General features: G+C 39.7%; 1 protein-coding gene across 5 annotated transcripts in view; it reads right to left on the reverse strand.

The window, feature by feature from the left end:
* The window catches only part of LOC109956833 (potassium voltage-gated channel subfamily KQT member 5-like), a 124529-nt gene that overhangs the window by 16089 nt on the left and 80985 nt on the right, over positions 1 to 27455 (reverse strand). For 4 of the 5 annotated variants that reach the window (XM_020594208.1, XM_020594206.1, XM_020594205.1 and 1 more), the window contains exons 2-9: positions 21511 to 21601; positions 19700 to 19826; positions 15720 to 15895; positions 10599 to 10724; positions 7785 to 7895; positions 6446 to 6541; positions 5291 to 5385; positions 1007 to 1033 (exon numbers count right to left, since the gene is read on the reverse strand). In XM_020594208.1, coding sequence (XP_020449864.1) covers positions 1007 to 1033; positions 5291 to 5385; positions 6446 to 6541; positions 7785 to 7895; positions 10599 to 10724; positions 15720 to 15895; positions 19700 to 19826; positions 21511 to 21601 — 849 coding nt within the window. Of the gene's footprint in view, positions 1 to 1006; positions 1034 to 5290; positions 5386 to 5635; positions 5725 to 6445; positions 6542 to 7784; positions 7896 to 10598; positions 10725 to 15719; positions 15896 to 19699; positions 19827 to 21510; positions 21602 to 27455 lie in introns of all 5 variants that reach the window. The other variant, XM_020594210.1, reaches the window with a different exon arrangement.

A 27455-nucleotide genomic window follows, 5' to 3' on the forward strand; every position in this document is an offset into this window, starting at 1 on the left:
TATGTAGAGATACTGCTTGCAAACCAATGATGGTAAGATGATGTCATGGGGTAGGACTGGATAAGTCTGACTTCTTCCTACTCCGTTCAAGCATGTACTAGGTATAAGCAAATTGATAATGGATTAGCATTTGTGGATATGTGTGAAATTATGTGTGTTGACATATCAACTGTCTTTACATGCTTGAAAGAATAAAATCAATCAAAAAAAAAAATAATATGATGATTAATTAAGAATATGTGTGTGTATTATTGCTTTTATTTGACTGCTTATAGCCTACTGTAGGAGTGTATTTTTGGAGAGGAGAAGAAGCTAAAACAGTGAGTCATAGAGTGTGCCAGTGAAGAAGTCGCTATTAGCAGGAAGACATTTCATCACCCACGGCCTTGGACTCCTCCAGTCAGGGTGACATTACTGTCTGTGACAGTGCACTTCACACAGAAGTGGAGCAACAGGAGTCTTCAGGTTTATAATGGCAGATATTTTTTTCTAAAGACGGTTGGGCATCATTTGAAATTCACAGTACTACTTTCAGTCCAGAAACCAATGCAAATTTTTTCTTGTTAGCTTACATTGTTAAATGACTGTGTGTACTGTTGAAGGGGTCGCTCACAGTGATGAAAGCACAAAGAATTACTGTATTGTGCAACACTGAATATCTCCTCCGCTCTGGACTATATTTTAGCATATTTCATCTGAAGCTTTGGTTTTAGGGTCTACAACTGTACTATTTGTGTCACACTCATTTACCCTAAAACCAACTGTACACTGTTGTACCTGCCAAGCACCAAATGCAAGACAAAGTTAGTGACCGGTTCATAAACACATGAAGCGGTGAACTCTGCCAAAAAGGACAAACTGATTCAACTAAGGAAACATCTCAGCAGAATTTCAGTCAGGTACTCAGATGTATTTCAGTCAAGCATCAAAAACGTTTTCAAGTTTGATACTCAAGTCTATATTTAAATTATGGAACTGTAACAATCAAAACAGCAGAGTTACAAACCTTGTGGTTGAGTCGCCATGTTCTTTCCTGTAGTGGCAGATGAGAAAAAAAAAGTAAATATATATATATATATGTATATGTATATATGTTAGAAAACATCTTTTCAGAATACTTCAGTGTTAGCACAGTGCTCACAGTGCTGAGAGGACCATACTAGAGCTTTAGGTATGTTTTAGCCACTGTCTGTATACAGGGTGGGTGAAAAGTAACTAGGCATAAAAAATTGGCTATAGAACTTGTAGTATCACTGGAGCCATGATGAAAACAGTCTCTGCATAGATAGATTTATTCAGTCATCTTCTATACCGCTCAGTCCCAAACAGGGTCGCGGGGGGGCTGGAGCCAATCCCAGCTGGCACTTGGGTGAAGGCAGGGTACACCAGTCCATTGCAGGGCCAACACGCACACAAATAACCACTCACACATTCACTCCTACAGGCAATTTAGAGACACCAATCAACCTAAGCCGTACGTCTTTGGACTGTGGGAGGAAGCCGGAGCACCTGGAAAGAACCCACGCAAGCATGGGGAGAACATGTAAACTCTGCACAGAAAGGTCACAAACCTAACCACCATGCCACCGTGCTGCCTGCATAGATAGATTTCATATGAAATATGATTTCATTTCATATGAATTTGATTGATATTTAAATGATTGAATTTGATTCATATCATTCATGAATCATATTAAATCAAATAGGATTTCTCATGAAATCCTATTTACTATTGTCTATTTAGAGACTGTTTTCATCATGACTCCAGTGATACTACAAGTTCTATAGCCAATTTTTTATGCCTAGTTACTTTTCACCCACCCTGTATACAAGGTAGACAAACCTACCATGACGTCACCCACTGGCTTTCTGAATAGCGATTATGATGTCTGATCATTGCCATATTGCTAGTGCTTCACTCCATCTCCTACGGCTAATCCAAAAATGAGCAAAGAGGTGGGGCATTGGGGACCCCCATACCCCCCCACATTTAGCTATAGAGACCAAAACTGCTGTTTGCAAAAGGCTATAAACATGTTTATTTCTGATATAAAGTTGGGTATTTTAACATGGGAGTCTGTAGGGATTGACTCCCCTTTGGAGCCAGTCTCAAGTGGCCATTAGAGAAACTGCAGGTTTTAGCACTTCCGCATTGGCTTCATATCTCAAGACTCTGAGGTTGCCTCTTGGTTTTATCTTATTCACTACCAATCACATAGACTTTACATTAAAGTTAACCATGTTGAAAAACCACTGGATAACTTGTTGTAACTTGTTGTGTTTTTGTGGTGTGTATGCAGAATTGGTGGGCACAAATGTTAGTTATATGATTTGCATTGATGAAATTAAAACCTGGAAACACACCAGTATGGTCCTTGAACTCAGCATGATAGGAAGAGGTTTACATTAAAGGTTTTTTCAAGCAACAGTTGCTTTTAAAAGTGGGAAGGGCAGCAACACATCAATCAATAATATACATTCCAGGGGGAAAAGACTTTTAACAGACAGCAGGCTCACTACAAAGATGCAGATCAACAGGCAAACAAAGGAAGCAGCTGCAAAAAGAGAAGCCAGTGATTAACTAAAGTCACTTATTCTCTGTAAGAAGTGTCTTTGTGATCAGTGTGTGTTTTGTATAATACATTCATTATGACTATAGAACTGTACAGAACCTTGTTGTATAGAACTTTTTCTAATATTTCCAGGCTTCTGAGTAATGTCACACATGTTCAGAAGGGGTTAGAAAACAAACCAGAGTACTGAAGTGGGGAATCAGCATGAGAACATGTTATTGTGCCATAAATACTAAAGATAATGGGTGGAAAATATTCAGTATCCCATGAAGGAAACCTCCTGGTTAGTTGTGAATAATATGTTGGTATCTACCCATCTGGTCAGAGTTAGGGGTTTTTAATAAGGTGATGGCTCATTTTAAACAGAAACTGGTACCGCTGGCATACATCTAGTGTCTGGTATATTTAGATGGAAAACAGAAGAAAGGTTATACGCAATGTTACTGATATAATATCCAGAATGAGGGAGATCTAATATTAGTTTATCTCTTAATGCTAGATATGCAACAGACATGCTTTTAAATCACAGCTTAAGTCTTATTTTCCATGTGTAAACTTTTTAATCATTGGTGGTATGGAACACACACACAGCCTTTCTAACTATCTGCAAGAGCAAACTGTGTAGTTTTGGTGGTGCTATTACTTCTACTAGCTGTGAATTTTCACTGGAATTCCATGTGTCACATTAGCTAGTTAAACTTGTTTTGGGAATGACCTCTAAACAGTAACAATGCCTCCACACCGGTGATAGCTGCTGTCTGAGGCATTATGTTTTCGTGTTGTCTGTCTGTCCATCTGTCCCATTCTTGTGAACGTGATATCTCAGGAGGGAATTTCTTCCAATTAAATGCACTTAATATCAATTATTTTTCTTACAGATCCTTCACTACAATGTATTATGAGTCTGGACAGACGTGCATGTAATTACCTGGGGTTTGTCCCATTCTTTTGAATGCCGTGTATCAGGAACACATTGAAGGAATTTCTCCAAATTTGGCAGAAATGCCCACTTGGACTCAGCTATGAACTAAATAGATCTTGGTGACCAAAGGTCAAAGGTCAAGGTCACTGTGATCCAGCGATTGTCCCATCTTTGTGAACACTATATGCCAGGAACACCTTTATGGATTTTCTTAAAATTTTGCACAAGTGTGCAAAATTAGACTCAAAGATGAACCGATTACATTTTGGTGGTCAAAAGTCAAGGTCAGTCATCTTAAAGCGGTAATTCTAGTTTTACTTGTTTCTAGGAGGTTGCCCAGATTCTAAGGTTGTGTTCATTCTTAACCTGTTTTAGTATAGTTAAAACAAAACCTGGTGTTTTTTTCCCTATTTGGTTTAGTTTATTTGTGCTGGTGTCAAGGCTGCCAAATGGTCCAGGGTTTGATGGGAAACTTGTCATTTTAGAATCAATTTTAAAGTTACTCTTATTAAATCCATCTGGTGATCGTGAAATGTTCAGGAAGTGATTTTATAGTCAATGTACTGAAAATATTTTAAAAAATCATTTTGTAACCTCTGCAGTATGCACAAGGATCAGTACTGTATGTCAGTATAGTCAAAAGTAGTTAAAACAGCCATCTTCTGTGCTTTAGCTATTCTGTATACTTTGGCAATTCATGAAATCCATTAAAAGAACATGATGTAGCAATCCCATAGAAATCCCACTTGAAATATTGCTTTACAAGAAGCCTCCTTTTGTTCTGTCTCTCACGTCATAATTTAGTATGCAGCCAATCAGCAATCTCATAATATTAATGTGGCTCAGAATCACTTACTCCTTAATGACCACTTTGTAAACATGAATATACAACAGAAGCATTAAGATGTCACCTAGCAGTGTGTACAATGTGATGTTCTTCTTGGTTTGTTTGCAAAAATCAGTGTGAATATAAACTTTACCAGAACTAAAAGCCAACTGTCTTTTTTCTCTTGGTCTGGATCAAATGAAGTGAAGCAGCCTAAGTGGTGTAAATGTCCATATATAAGCTCTCGTGACATTGTGATAAATAGTTTTCTACTCTCCTGTGTGTGCATCCTCGACTGTTTGTAAATGGGAAACCCCTCTATAGAGATCTGTACTGTATCTTCATGTATAGATATGCCAGCTGCCAAAGCCAGTGACAGACTGAATTATGTGTATGCACTCTACCTTGAAATTACTCAGGGCATCATGGCTCTGTGGCCACACAATTTAAGGTGCCCAAAGTGCTGCAAATTCAAAAAGGTTTGATTGGTCATTGAGGCTACAACTGCTGTCATAAATAGATATGTTGCAGAAGGTAAGTGCTAAAATTACTGCCGCGGTCCTTCAAAGTGTCAGTGGTGAAAGTCCCTGGCCCACTGAGCACTCAACTGACAGAAGAGCCCGGCTCAGTGTGAATGCTGTGGAGGGATAAAATGCTCTTTTCTGTAATAGCAGCAAAACTGTTGTTTAGAGCTGCGCTAAAATCAGTGGGGTTTTTTTTATTATTTAAATGAATGAAGCCTGGAAATGATCGATGTTAGTGATGGCTGTGAACCATTTTATCATAAGAAAACTAAATCAGTGCATTTATACTAAAGACAAAACAAGTGTAGCAATAACAGCAAAAAAGTAAAAGGGATGAATCATTTTAAAAAGATGTATAGTAACATAAAGCATACATAACTGAGTAAAGATGACTCGAGGGGCACAGACACCAAATACAGACATCAGCTGCCATAGTTGTACCTACTTTGTAGGGCTGCAGGTATGCAACGCCTTTAAGTGAGGCTTCCAGGTAGCAATGGAAACCGAGTTCTCATCAGCCGCATAACTACGCCAAACACACTGCATGCAGAATACACAGAACCAGGAAAAAGGAAAAAGTACAAAGAGGAGAAAAAGATAAATGGAAAGAAAAAAAAAACAGAGAAAACAAAAACAAGGCCAGGGAGAGTCGGAAGAAAAAGGAAGAACAGGAGGAAGAGGATGAGGAGAACAGAAAAGAAAACAAATTTAAAAAAGCTGATTAGTGAAACCCAAAAAAGAGGTGCGTCACACGTCTGTGGTTGGGCGGAGGTCAGGCATGGATACATGCCTGTGGGAAGGCAGGAGGCTCTCATAGTGCCGCCATGTGGCGTCCAGGTACGGCCTGGTGCTGTCGGTGGAATAATAACGCCATGCAGCCTGGTACAACATGGGGATGGATGGGATGAAGAGCAGGAGGTGGTGGTGGAGAGAAGACAAGTGGAGGTGGAGATCAGGAGAGGGAGAGATGGGAAACAGGAGATGGGAGAGAAATGAAGAGGTGAAACCACAAAGGAAGAAAGTGGAGAAGCATGTGGAAGAGACGTTTGTAAGAGAGCACAGGAAGAAAATGAGGTGTATGAAGAAATATATGAGGAGGACACTACGAGGTCAGCAACACTGAAATTCAGGATGAAACAAAATGAGCATGAAGATCAGAAGGAAATGTATGATGCAGACAAGAGGGGGGTGGCAAGAATGGTTTGCCAGACTGGTGTTTTTAGGCTTAAATACAGGTGAATCTGGAAGGGGTTTAAAAAACTCCCAGAGAATAAAGAGTTTACAGTGAAGTGAGGATGAGAGGTCAAAGGGCTGGACAGGGTGAAGCTAGATGTTGTGTTGCTTTTATTGGGTCAGGGTTTTGAAGGAAAAGGACTGGACAATGATAAATGGCATTTAGGAATTATAATCACATTTGACATATTATGCAGATATTCAGTTCTTTTAGACCGTGGAGTACTGTTTTTAAATAAGTGCAACAAATGCCTTTCATGTCATATATAGTAAGCCATACATCAGATATAATATTTTTAATTTCCAGCCCAAAGCTGATAATGTGTGTATAATATAATAAGACAAGGGAGGAGGCTGTCTGCTTTACCTGGATGAGGTAGGCAGCTGGGTTTCTCCTTTTCTCAAAGTGCTTCTGTCTGTGCTGCTCCTGGACCTTCAGGGCAAAGCCTGAGCCCAGAATACCCTGGCATGATATTAACAGTGTCACTGAGCTGCTGAGAAAGGCAGCACAACTCTAATGAGAACTACCATTGTTGCTGCATAAAAAAGGACATGATCAGTTCAGAATCAGTGTGCTTGTAATTCTTGAAAAGTTTGGAATTTACACCTATGTATATTCACTGGGTCAAGGGTTAGCTGAGAAGATCTATTCCACTCCAGGTGCATTCACATTACTGTGGGGGCCTGCTTTTGCACAGGCATCATTCAGTATGTAGCTTGTCATGACAGCTTGTTGTGTATACAACTGTGCACCAAAAATTCAAATTAGTTAAATTTTGTCCTAAGCTGTGCTGATCTGTATGAGTAGCCAGCTGCTGTTGCCCACTTGAACTAATAGATGGATGCAACAGGTTACTGGTACATTACTATTACTTCTGTATGTACAGAAAAAAACTATAAAAACTGGCATCGTATTGAAACCAGACAGAAAATATAAGTGCCTGATGAAATATTAGCAGGCAGATGCAGCTAACACAGGGGTTTCAACTAATTGTTACCCAGGGACCACCATTCTGACTAAGGAGCAACCTGACGACCCTGGATAGTCCAGATGGGCACTGTTTTAATCCTGATAGTTACCTTGACTAAGTTTTATATATTTACATGAATATGATTATTCACAAACAATAATTAGGCTACACATTTAATTACACACAGAAATGTGTTTACAGAATAAAATTTTTAAAAATTGTGATTCCTACAGAGAAACTACATTATTAAATGCACAGTCAGGGGCTGCCTGCAATGGCTTCGCAGACCACTGGCTGAAAATCCCTGAGCTAATACATTTGTTAAAAACCACAGTTTGAGTCTGCTAGCCATGCTAACACTGTAGCTAAAATTCCATCTAGTACAGGACTAGAGGAGCTCCACAAGGATTAAAGTTAGAATTATACTAATTCAGCTGAGCACCTTTAATTTTAATTTCAAAAGACCTTTACTTATAAAAACTGATGAAAAAGTAAATATTAAACTGAATTTGTTCCTTTTTCCTTCCTTACAGTAAATATTCCCTTTAGCTTAACCTCACAGGCTGCAATCAAACATATGACAAAATGTAGTGAATGAAACGATAGCTGTCTTGCTGTATAAATAACCGGGCTTGCAGCCAATTACTAATTAAACAGAGGAATCTGTCTGAAGAGGATGAACAAATTTTCCTGCAATTCAAGGTGGAAGGAATCACTTGAAGAGCTTGGACTTACTGCTGGCAAGGCAAAGAAGGAGATGCCCAAGAGAGCAAACCCTGCGGACAGCATCCGTCCTGTCCATGTCTTTGGTGTCTTGTCCCCATAGCCAATGGTTGTCAGGGTGATCTGTCAACACAAATGATTTTAAGGTGCTGAATGACTGTTGTATTGATGTGAATTTGTACAATTTTATTAAATGGCAGTCTGGAAAATTACAATATTAACTGCTGTATAAATTGATTCTAAGCTCATTTGTCAGTAGAGTAATGGAGTTCTACTGTAGCAGAAAGGAGTTCCAGTGAAAACTGCTGACAGGACGTGTTTAACGAACACTGTGTGTAAGCTGGATATTGTTTCTTGAAAGACATATTGCTTTTTGGTATCAATTTCTCATTATGAAAATGATTTACAATCTGTAGCTAACGACATTAATTAGAGCACCAAATATAAGAACAACTTTTGGTTTTGCAGTGAAAACCCCCCTTTGGTGTTTTCAGGTTTGTTAAAGCATGTGGTAGAAAATTATTTATTACCCATTAGTAAGCAATTAGTTTCATTGATTAATACTTATATAGGGAGCCTTCACACAAAGTTTTTTCAATACTTTGAGCAACAAAAAAAAAGTCATTTACCACCATATTACTGATGTGGTAACAAATGTTTCTGAAGCATGTATTCACATTTTTAGCACAGAGAAAATATGAAAACAGCAGGCTAAATGATGTGGATGAGCTGGTCGCACTTTCAAGAAATAAAACATGAAGACGATTCAGCTGTTGTAAAGAACATAAGGAAATTGATTGTTAGTATTTCTGTGAATTTATGATTGGTCTAACTATCTTAATTAGATTAGATTAGATTACACTTGGTCAGACTATACTTATGAAATTTGTCTTGCAACCCGAAGCACACATTACGAATAACAAACACCTACTATACATAAGCTAAACCACACCATGACATATGACAAACATTTGACATGTCAGACATTATGGAAAGATAGCTGCACTACAGGCAAATAATAATCTGAAAAATACAGCTGAGGCCTACTGGGGGCTGAAACTCTGATATACCACATCTACAGACATCTAAATGACTTTATCAACCTGTTCAGCCTAAATGCCAGACTCTAAATCTTCAATTTGATGGCAACAATTCACCATAAAATCTAGTGTAATATTACCGGCCAGAGACAACTTCCTTTTAACATATCTAGTTTGAAAACCTGTCTCAAATTCTTGACCCACAATCTTGTGGCATGTTCACATTGAGGAAAAACTGCTTTTCTGTGTGTTGTATATGCGATGCACTGCACAGACTCTGTGTGGATGCATGCACTGCACAACGTGGAGCAAGGGTGGTTTTAAAGATTTGTTGAACTTTTACCCCAGTTGCTCTGACCTTTATGCATACAGCCAATCACTGGTGACCACTGCTTGAACTGATGTGAAACTAGTATAATTCTGTTTCTGAATATCCCAAACTGCACAACATATCATCCTCATATAGATTTTAAATAAAGGAAACCCTATTTAGCTGATAAAATATCAGCACAAAAATGCTGCTAACAAGATTGTTAAAAAAAAAAAAAAACACAGCCTGAGCCTCTAAAACTTAGTGCCCTACTGTTAGCAAGATTAGCATTGTAGTTAAGAAAGAGCCATTTTGTACAGTGCCCCTACTCAGGTTTCTACACTGACCCTTATTTTTCTGCTATAATGTGAACACACCTTTCAAATCCTTATCTGTTCAGTTGAGCTTTAAGCTGAACACATTGAAAATATCTGAAGATTTTTAGCATAATAAGCAGCATTTTTCTCTGTCTGCTTCGTGTTTTGGTGTGCATAGCTGTATTCTATTTGCCTCCTTCTCTTATTGCAGGCTTGGCTTTGCCACATAGGTGCAGAATGTGAAATAATGCCTTCAATCACATCTGAGTGATCAGAGCTGCCTGGAGTCTTTCCAGCAGTAATGATGTGTGGCTCTGGTTTACATACTGTGTTTCCAAAAAGGCCTTTGAAACACAATGTGTGGTTTTTTTTGTGTGTAAAGACCTACTTAACGCCTGTGAGGGTGACCTGTAAAGACACACAGAGAGGCCTTATTGAGAATTACACATCTTTGCCTGACTGCTGAGACAACTCACGTCTTAATGAAGCAAACAACCAACAAATGATGTTTCAGTAAAGAAACAGACCAAATTATGATCACAAATCATAGTGATGATACTTAATGCATCAAAATATGACTACTAAATGAGACATTCTCATGTGTTCAGCAAAAGCCTGAAAAGTAACATTAATAGTGTATTCACTATTTAATGACATGGCAAATAGACTTGTCTGGAAGTGGAACTGGCACTGCTTTTGAACGTCCTTGCTTGCATTAGGTACTCTGTTTTATCTGTCTATCTATCTATCCCTCCCCCCCCTTCTCTCTCTCTTTTGATTCAGTGCATCACAAAGCCAGCTGCAGCCATTTGGTGCCATTATAATTTTTGATCCAGTATGAAAATGGTAGCTAATGGAGCTGTGGAAGGCAAATGTTTATAAAGGAGCTGTCAGTGACCAGAGACAGTGAAAAAATGATAAGAGATAAGAAATCAGCAAGGGTACTGACTTTAAGCAACTAGCGCAGAACACAAATTATAGCTACAAAGAGGCTTGTGAGGTCAAATCATCATTTGATTCAAAGAAGTATAAGTCCAAGAACAGGCTAGGACTGTCAGAAAAATCAATAAAAAAAATAAAAAAAATTAACAGAAAGCTGTTGGAGCCATCTCTTTAAATTATGTTTTTTCCTGAATCACATATATTCCTCCAGACTTACCGTCCCCCACCACAAGGCATCAGCGTAGGTAGCAAAGTCCTTGTTGAATTTGTTCTCCACAAGATAGACAAGAAATGAAGAGAAGATGAGAACCAAGAAGCCAATGTACCAGGCGGTTACCAGTTCCTGCAGAGAGGTTAGAACTGACATTTAGACTGTAATCATGCAAAAAGATCATTTTTATAATGCACAACAACTTTTGCATATGACCTCTAAATATAGATCACCCTAAATCGGCTTTTCTATGAACTTAGAGGACAAAGCTTTTTAGGACATAGATTGACCAGGTAATGCAAGTGAAAGTGAAATGAGTTTTACTGTAAACCTGCTTCAATCACTGCAAATTATTTTCTACCACACAGACACCATCTCTTATGTTTTTATACCACACTGGGAGCTTATCATAGAAACTCACATGTTAAAGTGCACAAGAGCAGGACTATTAGGGGGCACTTCAGAATCAACTGTAATCACCAAGTATGTTGAGCAGTCTCTCAGTGTGTTTTGGCAACAGGCAATAAACATTATATTATATACATAAGTATTCAGTTATATTATATACATATGCACATTCAAGTTATCTACATATGCACATTCAAGTTATCAGACTGGCTCCTGTGGCCGGCTCTATCCATATGTTATTGTAGTCCTGGTTAACTAGTCATCAGGATGATGGCTATAGACATTTATCTGTTCATTAGAGTGATGGCGTGGGGGAAGAATCTGTCTTTGTATCTGGTTGTCTTCGCGTACAGTGACCTGCACACCATCTAGAGGTGAGGAGTTCAAACAGTTTGTGTCCAGGGTGTGAGGGGTCTGCAGAAACCTTCTCTACTCTCCTTTTGACCCGTGAGGTGTACAGGTCCTCCACGGAGGGCAGGCTGGCACTGATGATTCTTTCTGCAGTCCTGACTGTCCGCTGGAGTCTGTTCCTGCCCTGTTTGGTAGCTGGGCCAAACCAGACAGTGGTGAATGAGCAGAGAACAGACTCGATGATTCCTCTGTAGAACTGCATCAGCAGCTCCTGGGGCAGGTCGAACTTCCTGAGCTGGTGCAGGAAGTACATCCTCTGTTGAGCCTTCTTGGTGATGGTGCTGATGATGGACATCCACTTCAGGTCCTGAGAGATAGTGGAGCCCAGGGAAACTGTACAACGTCAATGCTGATACATTGCTGCCAAGTATGGTGAATGAAGATAGAGTGGTGTGGCTCCTCCTTAAATCCACTGTCATCTCCACTGTTTTGAGCATGTTCAGCTTCAGGTTGTTGCGACCACACCACAGAGCCAACTTTTTAACTTCCTGTCTGTACACCACTTCGTTGCAGTCCCAGATGAGGCCAATGACCGTTGTGTCAACTTCAGGAACTTCTCAGGTTCTATCTCCAGCAGAGAGACAAGTCACTTCTGACCATAACACAGATGTCATTGAAGACTCCATTATTCTACCATCTACCTAAGGTATTTGGTAAGCAGTGGCTGAAGAAGTTTTCTTTCATTTAAAGGTGCAACATATAAGATCTAGAAGGATTTATTAGCAGAAATGGGCTATAGTATGCATAATTATGTTTGCATTAATCTATCACCAGAAAATAAGAACTGTTGTGTTTTCTTCAGCTTAGAATGAGCCTTTTATATCTACATAGGAGTGGGTCCCCTATCATGGAGGCCACCATGTTGAGCCACCATGTTTTACAGTAGTTCAGAATGGAAAAACCACACACTAGGTCTAGAGCGTTAATTTTCATGTTTTCATGTTGAAGTAACAGCTTGGATTTAAGGATGCTTGGAAAACAAAGGAGAAGTGACATTAGAAATGAGGAAGCACTGTTGAGTTTAAGAACTATAATATGAAGAAATGTTGGATCATAGTTATACTTTAACAGAAGAAAAAGGAAGACAGCGTGAGTCCCCCTTGTCAAAGAAGCAAAGACACAAAGCAATGGGATAAGTGGGGGGTGGGGGTTAGTACAGCAGGGAGAAAACACTTCTAGATATTTTTTTTAACTTGATCTATCTAAATTAGTGCTAAATCTCAGATAATGCAACTTTAACTTAAATGCAAGTTTTTGTTTGATAGGTTTAGTTAGAACATGGCCAGCGCTGAGTAACCCACCATGGTCAAGTGAGCCGCTGTTAGCTTTCCCTTGGTCAAGTCAGCTGCACTTGTTTTCTGAGTGCACAATTCGAGCTACATTTATGATAATGGCTGTTAAACGGCTGGAAGGACTGTCTAACATGATGTATGAGAGCTTTGATGAACGCTGCAATCTGCAACCTCTCCACTAGATGTCACTAAATCTCACACACTGCACCTTTAAGTTAAAGAGCCCATGGCATGCTTTTCCTTGATTTCTGACTTATTTGACATGTTACAACGGTGAATTATCATCTTAGACGTGACCTGTACTTAATACTAAATGTAGCTAGCAGCTATAGTACTTTTTATGTGTAGCACCTGAGTAGGTCTCAGACTTGAGCCAGTACGGTTCAGCTCTCACACTACTGCAGAGAGGTACCCACCCTGACCAACAAACCACAGAGCCCTTCACAAAACAGAGCTAATAACTGTAAATTCTCAGCTCAGTTATGCTTCTATTACTACTGCTTACTGCTGTAACTGACCAAATCAAATCAAATTTTATTTGTATAGCACCAAATTACAACAAAAGTCATCTCAGGACACTACAAAGTAAGGTCTAGACCTTAATGTTATCACTGTTATTACACAGGGAAAACCCAACACATCCCCCTTGAGCAGCATTTGGCGACACTGGGGAGGAAAAACTCCCTTTAATGGAAGAAACCTCCGTCAGACCCGACTCTTGGTGGGCAGCTTTCTGCCTCCACTGGTTGGGGTGAGTGGATAGAGGAGAGAGAAAAGAAGAAAAGCAACAACTGATGTAAACCACTGGCCAAGCACCATCCCACCCACCTTTAACTCAAAAGATTTACCCCTTCTTGATGCTGCCCACTGCCATTCACTGGCTGGTGGATGCTGTCACCAATCCACTGCCATTTCAAAATGCACCATGCTCAATTCTAGAAACCATTAATGTGAGTGAGAAAATATATATTTTGTTACTGAGGTTAGCTGATTCAGCTGCCTAACTAGTTGTTTTTGGGTCAGTACATTTTCACTCAAAGTACTACAGAAGAAATAACTACTTGGTGAGACACCCTGAAGTGGGCCAAGAGCGCCAAAGGAAGGCCCTGAATATACAAAATAAGCCCTAACAACACACATCCTCACTACATACAGTACTCAGCCTTACACAGTACCTGACCTTTGCATTTTGAATAAGATGTTGATTATTCAGCATGAATGTGTTGCTTTGATTGAATTAAACAAAAGCTATTTCAGCACCACTGACCTGTCCTGGCCTCTGCATTGAAAGGAGTCATATTGATTTAAGGTAAAAACTGGTTGGTGGACTTGTGTGGGCCAATGGAGGTGGGGCACAGAGGAAGCAAAGTGAGGTGAGGTGAGAATGGCAAGAAATATAAGAAGAGAGATTGCCAGAGTAAAACCTGGACTGACCTCTAAATATTTCAATACCAATGAGTCTAATACTTCTAAAGCAATATTATTTTTCACTGTCTTTCTATATAAAATTGCATTGGCTGTTTTGATACAATGAAGCTGACCAGGCAATTCACAGCTTTCCCAGAGATGCAAAGAAAGTCAATACTAGTACACAGCAGCAAGCATTTATGTATCGAATATGGTCAAGTTACAGGTGTGCAATTACAGTTATAATGATTAATAATAACACAATTATTTGGGTTGTTTTTGTCCATATTGAATAAATCATTCAAACATTCACAGTGCAGGCTGGAAAAAGTATGTGAACCACTCAGTTAATGACAACAACAAAAACTGAATTTGGTGTTCACAAGAAGCATCTGCTGATGTGAAATCTAGAGGGATTTCAGTGCGTAAAGAGCACAAGCCTAAGACGGATGACTGAGCTCTCTGATCCCTCAGACGACACTGCATCAAGAATGGTCACTGTTCTATAAGTGATATAACCACATGGACTCAGGATTACTTTGGCACACCTGTGTCAGGCACTATAATATGTCCTGTGCCAAGGACATATAGGAAGCTCTATGTCAACAGTGTCCAGAAGCTCTGGGCTCAGAGACATCTGGGACACATCACATAGTGGAAACATGTACAGTGTTTCAGGTGTTTTTGGAAGGAATGGACACTATGTGCTCCAGACCAAAGACCATAAGGACCATCCAGACTGTTACCAGCAACAAGTCCAAAAGCCAGGGTCTGTCATGGTCTGGGGTTGTGTCAGTGCCCTTGGCAAAGGTCACTTACACGTCTGTGATGGCTCCATTAATGATGGAAAACACAGAGAGATGTTGGAGCAACATATGCTGCCTTCAAGACGACATCTTTTCCAGGGAAACCCATGCATCTTTCAACAAGACAATACAAAACCTCATACTGTACATTACCAAGGCCTGGCTGTGGAGGAAAAGGGTGTGAGTGCTGGACTGGTCTGCCTACAGTCCCAAAATGTCCCTAGTAGAGAATGTGTGGCACATTTTGAAATGCAAATTGTGTCAATGAAGACCCAGGACTGTTGTACACTTTAAGACTTGTTTACAGAAAGAATGGGACAAAATGACACCTGACACATTAAATCACTTGGTGACCTCAGTCCCTAAATGTCTTTTAAGTGTTGTGAGAAGGAACGGCAACATCACACCTTGGAAAATGCTTTACTGTCCCAAATTTTTTTTAGAATGTGTTGCAGCATCAGAATTGAAGTGAGTGTTTATTTTGAACAAAGAATAAAACTGATGAGGTATCACATCAAACAATGTGCTGCTGTGTTGTTTTCAGTGTGATACAGGACACAGATGGTTTACACATCACTCTTTTGAGTTTAGATTTTACATATGTCCCAACCTTTTGTAATTTGGGGTTGTATGTTTTCAAAAACAGCAATGAATCCAGACCCCAACATTACATTTCACCAATTTTTGGGGGATACACTATTGAACTGCATAGTTTCTACAGGTGTACCTACAGTAAACATTTTGCTAACAAAGGTCTGTGTATATGTGTATTGGCCTTTCCTTTGTGGATGCCTCTGGCCCACCTTGCTGTGTGCGTAGACTACAGATCCCAGCAGCTTCCAGGTGCCTCCTCTTCGGTCCATTCGCACCATGCGTAGGATCTGCAGGAAGCGCAGGCTCCGCAGGACTGAGGTGGCGAAGATGTTGCCCTGGCTGCCCGCTGACACCACCGCTACTGACGCTATGAGGACTATGATGTCTGCAGGGCAGAGAGGAAACACACACAAGTGCTTACCAAAGGAAAAGGAGAAAACTGAAGGACTAATGAGTCATTATGAATGGTCTCTAAAAGCAATAATATTAATACACAAACAATAATCCTGCACAAGGCTTCTTTTAATAGATTGTCTTATTGTATATTGTACTGCCTTTGTCTTCACGTCAGTATATTTTCATTATATTTCTTGTACCGTTTATGAAAAATCCTGTAATTACATTTTTATTTATACACACTATACTCTATGTTTGTCTAAGTCCCCTGGTACCACATTGATCTGCTGTAGACAGAAACACGCCGATTTGACTTTGGAAGTTGTTCAGACAGAAACCTCACTGCCAGATGAACAACACAAAACCCATAGAGCACAGCCTGAAATAACAAGCTGCTGTGACTCAACAAGTAACTTTTTTTTCCTCCCCTTTCCTCTTTTGCTTTACTCTCAAACAGATCTTCCATTACAGTGATGCGCCAGGTGAAACTCTACCCTTCACTAGTGTTTAGTTTAGGCCGTGCAAAAGGGTTTCCCCCATATATAGCTGTGTCTCCGGCTCCTGTCCTCCTTCTGAACCTGTTTCTGAGAGAAAATGCTGACCAAGGTGTGGCTGATACCTCATGCCATAAACAATGATCCAGTTGACCCACAGTGATGCGACGGAAAAGGGGAAAAGTCAGCAGCAGCATAAAAAATACATTAATGACACCCAGGAGATGACAGTCCCTGGGGCCATCCGCTGAGCTGCAGCAGGTTCACTCCCTTTGAAGGTGCAGAGAGGGGAAAAAACTCAAGAGGAAGTGAACAGCAAAAGGCTGAATGTCTGTGCATTGGTAGGTCAATGTAATAAGCGTTGTAATAAGAGGTGTACAGTTGTAGTAAGTAACCATTTGTTAAAGGGGGTAACAAAATTCCACAAGCTGTAAATGATCAAACGTTGTTATTAACCCCCATCAGCATCCTTGCACTCATTGCAGCCAAGCAGCATCTCACATTTTCTTCTGCTTGATTATTGTCTGTTTGAAAAATCTGATCCTTATTAAAATAAACGGGGGAAGGAATATGGTGCAACCACACCATTAGAACATCCATGCCCATGATTTTATAACACCACATCTTCAGTTTGGCACAGTCAGTAAGCCTCAGTTTGGTCAGATACAGTGCCATATGTCCATGCCGTCTACTTTTCTGTGGGCAGAAGTGCAAACAGAAAAAAAAATCTGTTGGAGGTGATTTGGCCATCTAATTTCTACAGAATCCAAACTGGAAGACTTTCAGAGCAGGTGCCTGATTTCCACGCTGCCTCCCACAGTGCTACAGTAAGGTGTGGTATTCCAAATTGAAAATCACTGCTATAGCAGAAAAAAGTAAACATGATTTCTGTTGGCACAGACCAGTTTCTTAGAAGTACTGAAAGATTAACTTAAACACCTTTATTGTATCATTAAATGTTCTGCCCTTTACAAGCACATTTCTTGAGCACAACCCCCTGTAAATGACAATAATTGTGTGTAGCAGGAGTCATTCGTTCAAGCTGCTGATGACCGTACTTCTTTTTCAGCCCTCAGTGAGGGTCCATACTGAAGGATTTTGGTCTTAAGGGACTTCCACTGACTCCAGTTTACACAGACACCTGCTAACCGCTTGTGGTGAAATTGCTTCCTGTCATGTTTAATTTACTCTGGGACTCAAATATGTACAGTATTTTTATATTTTTGTACACACAGGACACTATACTTAATAACACATGCCTCCAACACTTACCAAAGGATGAGTGAAGGCTATTTTGAACACAGACTTTCCACAGAAGTCAACTGCTTCCCTTGGCAAGCAGCAGTCTGGCACTAATATGACTCTGTACTATTCCAGCCAAGTCGTTTACATGCATCTTTGATAGAGTACTTGAGGATCCCCACTGCCACAAATAAACCGATTTCCATCTGGCATGATCCACCAGTGGAAAATATGAAAATATGAAATATGTGTTTGAAGAATTTTACTGATGAGTTTGCTAAATGATTCGACTCCTGGGTATTATCGTCTGTGCCAACAGTAATGCCAAATGAGAAAAAATATTTCACAGTATGTTCAGCTAGATTAAAACTAAAGGTTTGCTTCAGTATTCATTTTATAAACAGGATGGGTGAAAAGTAACTAGGCATTAAAAACTGGTAACAAAGTCCATATTTCTGTGTGAAATATTAAATCCTATTTACTATCGTCTATTTAGAGACTGTTTTCATCAAGATTTTAGTGATACTACAAATTCTATAGCCAATTTTTAATGCCTAGTTACTTTTAACCCACCCTGTACTCTATGGGTAAACCAAACTCCTGATGGCTCATTTTTCAAAGCACACATTAAACACTGCGGTATTGATATATAATACAGATAAGGTTACCAGTTAACATGACACTGTATATGTCATAATGTGAAAATAAACCTATCACTGGGATTATCTGACATCTAAAACACTGAAAATGGCCTGCTCCTGTCCCGTTATTGTAGCATGTACAGTGCAGTAGGTAGAGGGTGTGGGAAAGACACGTTCAGCTTAGTGGCACTAGAGAACAAAATGAAAATGCAGTTATTCTACAATGTTTTAAAAGCTGTCATTTTATACAAAAATTCAAGAGCCCCTTCTTTGTATGCATGCTGATGCTAATCACATCACAAAGTGTGACATGGAAACATGAATACACATTTTTGAAACTACAGCTCAGCAACAGGGTTTCTCTCTATAAGGAAGCGAGAACACAGAGAACTAAACAATACACCTAGTTTATTAATTTATTAGTGTCTCTGAGACTCTAGTTCATATATAAAATCATCATCTCTCATTTTTTCCATACTTCCTGTCACACTTCATCTTCTTGTTTCTCTGTCTTACTTTATTTTCACCCTTTTGTTTAGCTTACATTCCCTCAGTCTGACAAGCTACAGCACCCACTATGAACCACTGTGACGATGGGAGCTCATGGTGCCCTGCGTGTCCTCTAAGCCAACCATTCTGGCCTGCGAAGTAATACTGCAAAATTTCATAAAATGTTGTTGCTTTTTTTTTGTAATTTACAAAGCTAGGTATTTATTAATGTGCTCGAGAATTCACATAAATTAAAAAAAGTCCAATTAAAAAGCTTAATTTCAAATACTGGTTCCATGTGGCTATGACAACACTCATCAGGAAGTGACAAACGTGTTTTACTACTGTCAGCTAGCTAAACCAGCCAATATTTCCTTGGATGCAGTGACACAAAGTTGATTTCTTTTTGAAATAAAAAAAAGTGATGTGGGAAACAAACCTGTTCCAGTTAAAGCTCCAAAATGTGTGGTGAGGAAATATGACCCTGAATATCACCTTCATTGATATGACAAATCAAAAGTGGTGTTTATGTTACAAAAGGTTGAGAACCCCCGCTCTAAGCGGGGCTGTCCCTCTTTTGAGGACTTTACTGTACGCTCCAGGGAGCCGAGAGATCTATGCCTAAACAGTGGAAAATATAAAAGGCAGTTAAATGCTTTCTGCTCTTATGAGCGCTGACCACAACTAAAAATGGCACAAGCAATTTATGCTCAATAGCACACTGTGGAACTGTGCTAAAATTGAACATCAAGCTGTGTTCACAGAGAGGACAACTGTGGTCCATTTGAGGGCACATAGAAGGCAACTGAAACACTGAAGGAGAGGAAATTATTTTTCTGCTGGAAAGAGTACTTTAAAGGGGGAGATTATTAGTATACATCTCTCCACAGAGGAGCCTAATCCGAAGGGTCTGCTGCAACAACTTACCTATGACACAAAAGGGCTTCCTGGCAAAGCGCAGCCGTCCCTGCCACCCTCTGTAGCGACAGCAGCATCCTGCTGACCAAATACGGATGATGTACTCGAACCCAAAAACCACAATCATCACAAACTCCTGTTCAAAAAGACAGTTGTTTTGAAAATGTGTTAATGATGATATATACAAAGTATAAGGCAGTGGCTGTCAGTAAATGTTTTATTAAAATGGTTGGCAGGTGGACAAAGGGTACATTTCATGTCTCTTATAAGCACTGTTGCTCAGGTGGTCCATCATTTTGATCCAGACTTAAATACTGGATGGATTACTATGACACTTAAATGAGTCCTATTGAAGGGCAACACTTTTGGTCTTTTGAAATAAGTGAATGGGGGGCGGCTGTGGCTCAGGAGGTAGAGTGGGTCATTTCCTAACCGGAGGATTAGCGGTTCGATTCCCGGCTTGTCCAGTCAACATGTCGAGGTGTCTATGAGCAAGACACTGAATCGCCAGTTGCTCCCGGTGATGTCACCGGTGTGTGAATGCGTGAGTGCTTGGGAGTGCGAATGGGTGAATGGCCGAAAAATGTGAAAGCGCTTTGAGTGTGTTGTAAAAGCATAGAAAGGCGCTATACAAGTATAAGACCATTTACCATGAACAACTATCATGGCTGTAAACTCATAATCCTCTTATTTGGCTAAACTCACTCTGCCTTTCCTGTTCAGTGTACTGTATATGTTTAGAAACAGTGTCTCCATCATATACAGTAGTAGTCTTTTCACAAAAGAGCGAGGACCCTTTCAGTGTGCTGATCGTGGTCACCATTAGGGCTAGAGTATATTGGCACCCAAATGTAGACCTGACAAAGACTGAACAGAAAACTTTAGAATTCTTAAATTAAACACAGGTGACAATGCAAGCAAAGAAGGGAAACAAAGGGCTACAAGGGAACCTAACACAAATGTGACTAAAACAGGAACAAACTCAACCTGACTAGAAAACGCTAAATAAAGGAAACAAAGAACCATACAGTCAAGGAGCTGTACAGGATACTAAAAGAGAAAGAATGCAGAACAAACAACATAAACTGGCACTAAGAAAACTAACAACCTGAGTGAACAAAAGACAAACTGGATGTGGGATAGAGTCAGACTGATGATGGGACACAGCAGGGATGCAGATGAACTAAAACAGTCAAAGGGTCACAGGAGAAGTCTTACAGGAAAATACACAGGCAAGGACAAAAGAAGATGATGACAACAGATAAACCAGCAAAGCATTAAGGGAGGTTATATCAAGGGTGGAGCAGCAAGTGAAAGTAGTCTGAAAAATAAATCTGGGGCAAGTGAGGGTGCATGAGGCAGGAAATGGCTTCAAAATAAAAGTCCCTAACAGGAAGTGGCTAGGGATCATGATTTGCTCAACCACGTCACATTTTAATCATTAATTAAATCATTATTATCAATTCTCACCAAAATGCCTCAACCTGCACTGCTAATTTAATTTAATCATTCCTTTATTAGTCCTGCAATGGGGAAGATTATACGCTCACACACTGATGGTGGAACTGCCCTGCAAATTATTATTATAGGTCATTTAATGCGAAAGTGTAATGCAACCTTTAAATTTTCTGAGCCTTATCTTTCCCAGATTCATTTGTACAGCCTGGGGCAGTACAGAAATTTCCGCTATATTTAATTTTATGTCCAGGCAATTTAATGGTACAGCTCTAGAGTGTTCTTGGTGATTAAATAAGAACAGAGGGACTATGGCAAACCCAAGAAAAGGAGTTAATATTGCTGGTGGTTCACCAGTCTCTTACCAGAATGAGAAGACAGTGGGAGGAGAAGTCCTGATGAGCTGGGATGGTTGAGAACACAGAGAGCACCAGGCAGCTGAAGACCAAGATGAACCTAAATAAAATGCAACAGAGAGGCAAACAGAGGAAAATCAGCACAACACAGAAAAAAACTGGAACCAAACAGGATGACATCAGTGGTCTGACCTTTGGATCCACCACAGTGACCAGAAGATCAAATCACTGATTCCAAAACATCATTTTCACCAGCCACAGTCAGTCTGTTGATGAAAGAACTGCACACCAAAGTGGAACTGTCTGCTGCATTTTCCTCTGTGACAAACTCTTGAACCCATTCTGGTATTGAAAGGAGAGAAGCACACAAACAACCTGGCAGCACCATCCCACAACTTATTTCCTTTATTCAATTTTCTGAGATTTCAAGTTAATCACGCTGGTTTGTGCAACATGATTTGCAAGAAACAAGCAGTGAAACTGTGGCTACTGGAAAACAAGCAACATCCAACCATTTCCACACTCCAACTGCTGCTCCCTCCGCCAGGAAACCATAGCCTTCAATCTTCATAACCATAACATGTTTTTTTTTTTTTTATTTCCATCACATCAATCTTCCAAAAACACATTGTTTTCTGAAATACAAGCAAGGGGTTTGGAGTTACTGTGGCTCCTGATGCTGAACAGTGAGAGCATCTGTGTTTTATCAGAGCTCAGAGTGCCTCTTAAGCCTGCAGGAGAAAGACTGGTCAATGTACTGTGTGTGTACTTTCAATTACCCGTTATCCAAGGAGAGGTTTTAGTGGAGCAGATATGACTTTGTTCAGTCATGTTCTGCTTTATGCTTGTACTAGGGGTGTAAAGTATTCATACCGGTTTGGTACAGGACTTGGAGCAGACGTGTACAAAATGCAATCGCTAATACTGCAGTAGTGAACAGTAGGCTTGTTTTATGTAACCTTTGTTTCGATTCTGCGTTCCCACACAAACATATTAAGTGGCAGCACTGGAGCACAGTAAACACAGCACATTTAGCTCAGCCAAGCCTCTGGTAAGCAAACATCATGGCCTATACAAACGAGAAGCCAGAGCTGGAGGACCCTCCCTTCTCATTACAGCCTCCTGGTTGAGAACACTTCAGCTTCCCAGTGGAATGCAGCAACACACAATGACAGGTGGATAAGATGTCTCGCCTGTTCATTGTTTAATGTGCTCCAGTCTGCCAGTTCATACAATATGTTCATTCAGTGGAGATCAGGTATGTTTTTGGTAACACAACAAACATTTTAACTCATCTGAAACGGCACCACACAAACGTGACACTGCTGTGAGGAAAAATAAGTGTAGTACAAGCGTCATCATTTTTCAGTCATTTAAACAGCCTTTCTCTGGTTAAAGGAGCACTTAGTAGTAGTTTGCAGCAGTATTCTATTTTTATATATTTTATTTATGTTTCTTTTAAAATGTAATAAAAAAAATTAAACTGTTGATATTTACAAAAGTTCATAATAAATGACAAGCAATTTTATGAACTGTATTTTTTCTATTTCTGTACCGAAAACAAACCGAACCACCCCTAGTCTGTACAGATACACAAGCTCTAACATTTAGGGTTCAAATATTTACATCCTGTTCCCATCAGAAATTTGAGGGGAAATGTTTGGTCTGTGTTTGGCTTTATTCACTCCTTAATACAAGTACACAACTTTCTGCTGTCATGCAACACAATGTGTTACAGCTGTTACAGTTATTATAGCTGATGATGCTTAATAAGTGTCCAAAATATCAGTGTACTGCTCACTACAGAGTAGACTATTTGGGTTATTAATAGTGAGGTAGTTCACGTCATTAAGTGGTTTATACTGTATAACCAACCTCAAACCATGTGCTTAAAATCCATGAGCACGAACTTGTTAAACTTATTATTAATGAGACCAAATATCATGAAGACAACATAAAATACATGCTGGTATTCAGTATGAGTGTAAACAGTGTAAGCAATGTGAGCAAGAAATAAAAAAATTGGACTAATTCATTTTCTTTCTCATTTCAAGTATTGTATAATATTTTTAGGATATTCCTTCAGTGACCTGGTGTTTAGTACTCCATTATTAATGTACTGATACTTATTTGTTGTACTGTATGTACGTTCTAATGTCACAATAATATTTTATAATCATCACTTCTAATCATAGGAATGTTTTGAATATCAGCATATGATCAGAGACTATACGTCTGTGCATCCTGTCCATAGGCCCACATTAATACTCACCCCCCAACCTTAAAAATTTAAAAAATAAATTCTAAGCATTAGAACTCGTCAAATTTTACTTGTTTCAGTATTCCTATAAAATCCATATATCTAGTAAGGTTTAGTGATTTTGAAGTGACCTTAAAGTTATAATCCTTTATCAGAAACTGGCTCTGGTTGATTTGGTGATAGCTGTTTTAATTCTGTTAAAAACATCTTAATAATCCAGGTACATGACACATATATCAATCACTTGGGACTGGAAATGTGCCTCAAGGAGCTACTCTATCTAAAATAGAACAAGAAAAGATGAGAAACACGTATGGCTTTCCCATACCAGATACTTTTCAGAATGACTGGAACCAGCTGTTCCCATTTTTTGGATTATGTCATTATGAGACAAGTGAGCATGCACATAAGTTGCATGCACTGTGCCCATGTACTGGCTAGTGCACAGGAAGTGCATGCATCGTTTCCTGTAAATGCCTTGAGAATGTACCATTTGAATTTGAAATCTCCAGTGCAGAAGCGGCAGACTCTGCCACTGACAATACAAACTAAAGGGTGGAAAACATTTAATGGCTATAGCTAAATAAATTAGATATGAGGTAAATCTTAACAACTGTATTTGTGCAACAACGATGATATCCTTACAACTGCTCTCTTTTTCAACCATTTGTGCAAATTGGAGTATTTGAAATTTTGTGAATGTTTTCTCCAGTAGAATCCTTTTCTGTGTGCACAATGTCATTACTGGCCCTATGGCCCATATCACCCACAGTACAATGCGTCCTTCACAACAGCTGTATACTGTAGAAGTAGGGACTGGGGACTCCTTACTCTCAGGCCCATGGTGCCATATTGGCCACTGATTATCACCAAGTTGAAAGTCTTTCAAGCTGAAAATGAGGAACCATCAGGATATCATCCAGCATTTGAACAGCATCTGTGTGAAAATGGTGGGTGTGCAGAGCAGGTCACTGTCCCATAGCCTGCAGTGCAGTACAGGCCTGTGCTATTCTGACCCCGAGTCAGGCCCTCGCTGACATCCAGAAAGTCCTACTGGAGGTCAGAATTTTCCACAGCCGCAAGGATACTTATGCCATTACTTCCTGACCCATTCCTTCTCCTCCTGCTCTGTCACATGACTCACAGAGCTGCTGGAGATTTAGAATGAAATAAAAGCACAAAGTATCAAAAGTTTGAGGTTTGCTCTGTTGACATTTTCAAAGATTTGAATAATGTGATTTTGATTGGAGGAAAACATTTAGTGACAAGCATTGTGGTGTTGTCAGTTGAAAAGCAAGCTCCTTGTCACTGGCACACCTACGCCTCCCGCACTTACAAGGTTGTCAGACCGAAAATTACATAGTGACAATCAACTCTCTTCATCCACAGCCTAACTCCTGTTTTCATTTTGAATATATTTACTTTAAAAGGAGATAGAAAACTACTAAAAAGCACCCTGACAGCATCATTAAGCACTCAGTGAGGTTCACTAATTAGTCTCACAAACTGGTGTTCTCAGACGGCCTTAGTCCCCGTTTGTCATGATGACCCGTGCTCACAGGCGGCAAAATTCATCTGGAGTGTCTGACTCTGTGCTTCCAGCAGAATGATGGCTCTTAACCTTTCAAACAGCAGTGGCTGAAAATTGAGATGGTTTACACACACACACACACTCACATTCACATTCACAAAATAAAGACATCTGTCCTTCCACCCACTAATCACCTCTTTCAAATGCACCCCCCACCCCGCCTCCACTCACCAGCACCTCTGAACAAGTGGAAAGTGCAGATCTGATTGAACTGATTTGTTTGGCAAACGAGATGCAACACTAATGACTCGTGTCTGCACACTGCAATGGAGGATTGGGGCCTATCGTCTGTCATCGTTTTGAATGTGATTGGTGAGGAAAATTGAAATGCAGCACATCTGTGATTCTCTTTATTATTTTTGTACTGAAGCAGGGCCAGAGGGGTGACACAGGCCCCTGGTGGTCCCCATACCATAGCCTTGTAGTTGGCTTGTTAGCATCAGACTACTCATTTGTTAGGAAGTCTAACGGCCACACAGAGATGCAAAATGCCCTAAAACAGAGACAGTACAACCACAATAAGACAGAAAATGACCATAAAGATCCAAAACAACCAAAAAAAGATGCAAAGATATATTTCAGTCTAAGGGTCTTGCTCCTATATTTGAGGGGTAGGGAGCCTTTTGCATGTCTGTGTCCAAGGGCCCACTGGCTCAAAATGTATGTCACAAATATCAGAAATGTATTTTTATAATTTCACATTAGAAGATTTAAAGTGTGGCATTAATTTATTACACTGAATAAACAGCAGAGTTATTAATAAATTACAAATTGTTACTGCCAAGAAACCGCACTTTGAATTGGAGTCTTTTTACTCATGTCCACTATGTGCCTTCCTTCTTGGAATCTGTGCACCAACTGGGGTTTCCCCATTCAAAAATGTCTAAATCAGCCTTTGTCTTTGTCAAGTGTGGATCTGACATGTCAGGTGAAGGACTCCTTTTTGTTCCCACAGTGAACCAGGACATAGAGGAGGACATGTAGAGATGTCCTCTGATGCTGTCCATGGTCCTGAAACCAAGTCCTGCTCCAATTGAAGCAGTGGGCTGCAGTTTCACCGTGCACCATGATGGCATTAAATTTTGGCTGATTTTAAGGGATAAAGCTGGTCGTGTCTTATGCTCTTCCTGTTGTTTTTTTAAACATCCCAACTACATTGAATTTATTGCTGGTTTTATTCTTTGCATGCGATGCCTTGAAATTAACAACAATGATTTAAAACAAATAAAAAAAAAAAGGTAGAAAAAAGAAAATTTCCTATAGAGAAGGTTTTACACACGTGTCAGCAGCTTATAACTCTTTATTCATTACCCATGAGTCTTCTGTTTAAACTAAGGTGTGCCTCAGTTCCAGTGCTATAGAGTATGTGCAGTATTTGCCAGTAAGTATTCTAGTGTGAATGCCTTTTTCCATATAACACAAACAGAAGACAACATGTGCACCAACAGATGTCAGTCAAACTGCAAGTGGAAAATAATTAACCAAGAAAAATCACAACCTAATATTTCACTAAGCTCTCTGGAGCTCTCTTGCTCTTCATCTCTTTTTTTTTTAGTATTCCATGGTAAACTCAAAAATCTAGTGAATGTTGTATGCATACTAAAGTTGAATTAGTGTTGCAGTTTCCCAGTACTGTATGAACACAAGCGCTTCAAATAAGTATTTATAGATACTTATTTACCAATTCATCCCTAGATCATTTTTGATCAATGAATTTCTTTGTATGCAATGTCAAAAATAGTGAAACAAAACTCTCACGTTATCAGATTCCAGTGTAATGTCTTCAAACTGCTACTGAAATGTTCTGATTGCCTGGATTGCATGGCTTTCTAGATCTGTGCTCTCTGTTGCAAATTTATGAGTAGACTGCATAATTAAGTCCAGCATTCTCATGGCCATGACCTCTGACCCTTCCTGTTAGGTCACACGTTTGGATTCCTCCACACAGCCATCATGCACTGCACATCTGAAAGCATTCTTTACATTCACTCTGACAAAGTGCTGGTCTGTTCCAACAGTGAGCACCCCTCTCAGTAAACTCAGCACACTTACATGGGGGAGGAGTAGATTTGATTTCATACACTGGCAGACTAACTAAATACT

This window comes from Monopterus albus, unplaced genomic scaffold (genome assembly GCF_001952655.1).
Source record: "Monopterus albus unplaced genomic scaffold, M_albus_1.0 scaffold22.1, whole genome shotgun sequence".
Lineage (NCBI taxonomy): Eukaryota > Metazoa > Chordata > Actinopteri > Synbranchiformes > Synbranchidae > Monopterus > Monopterus albus.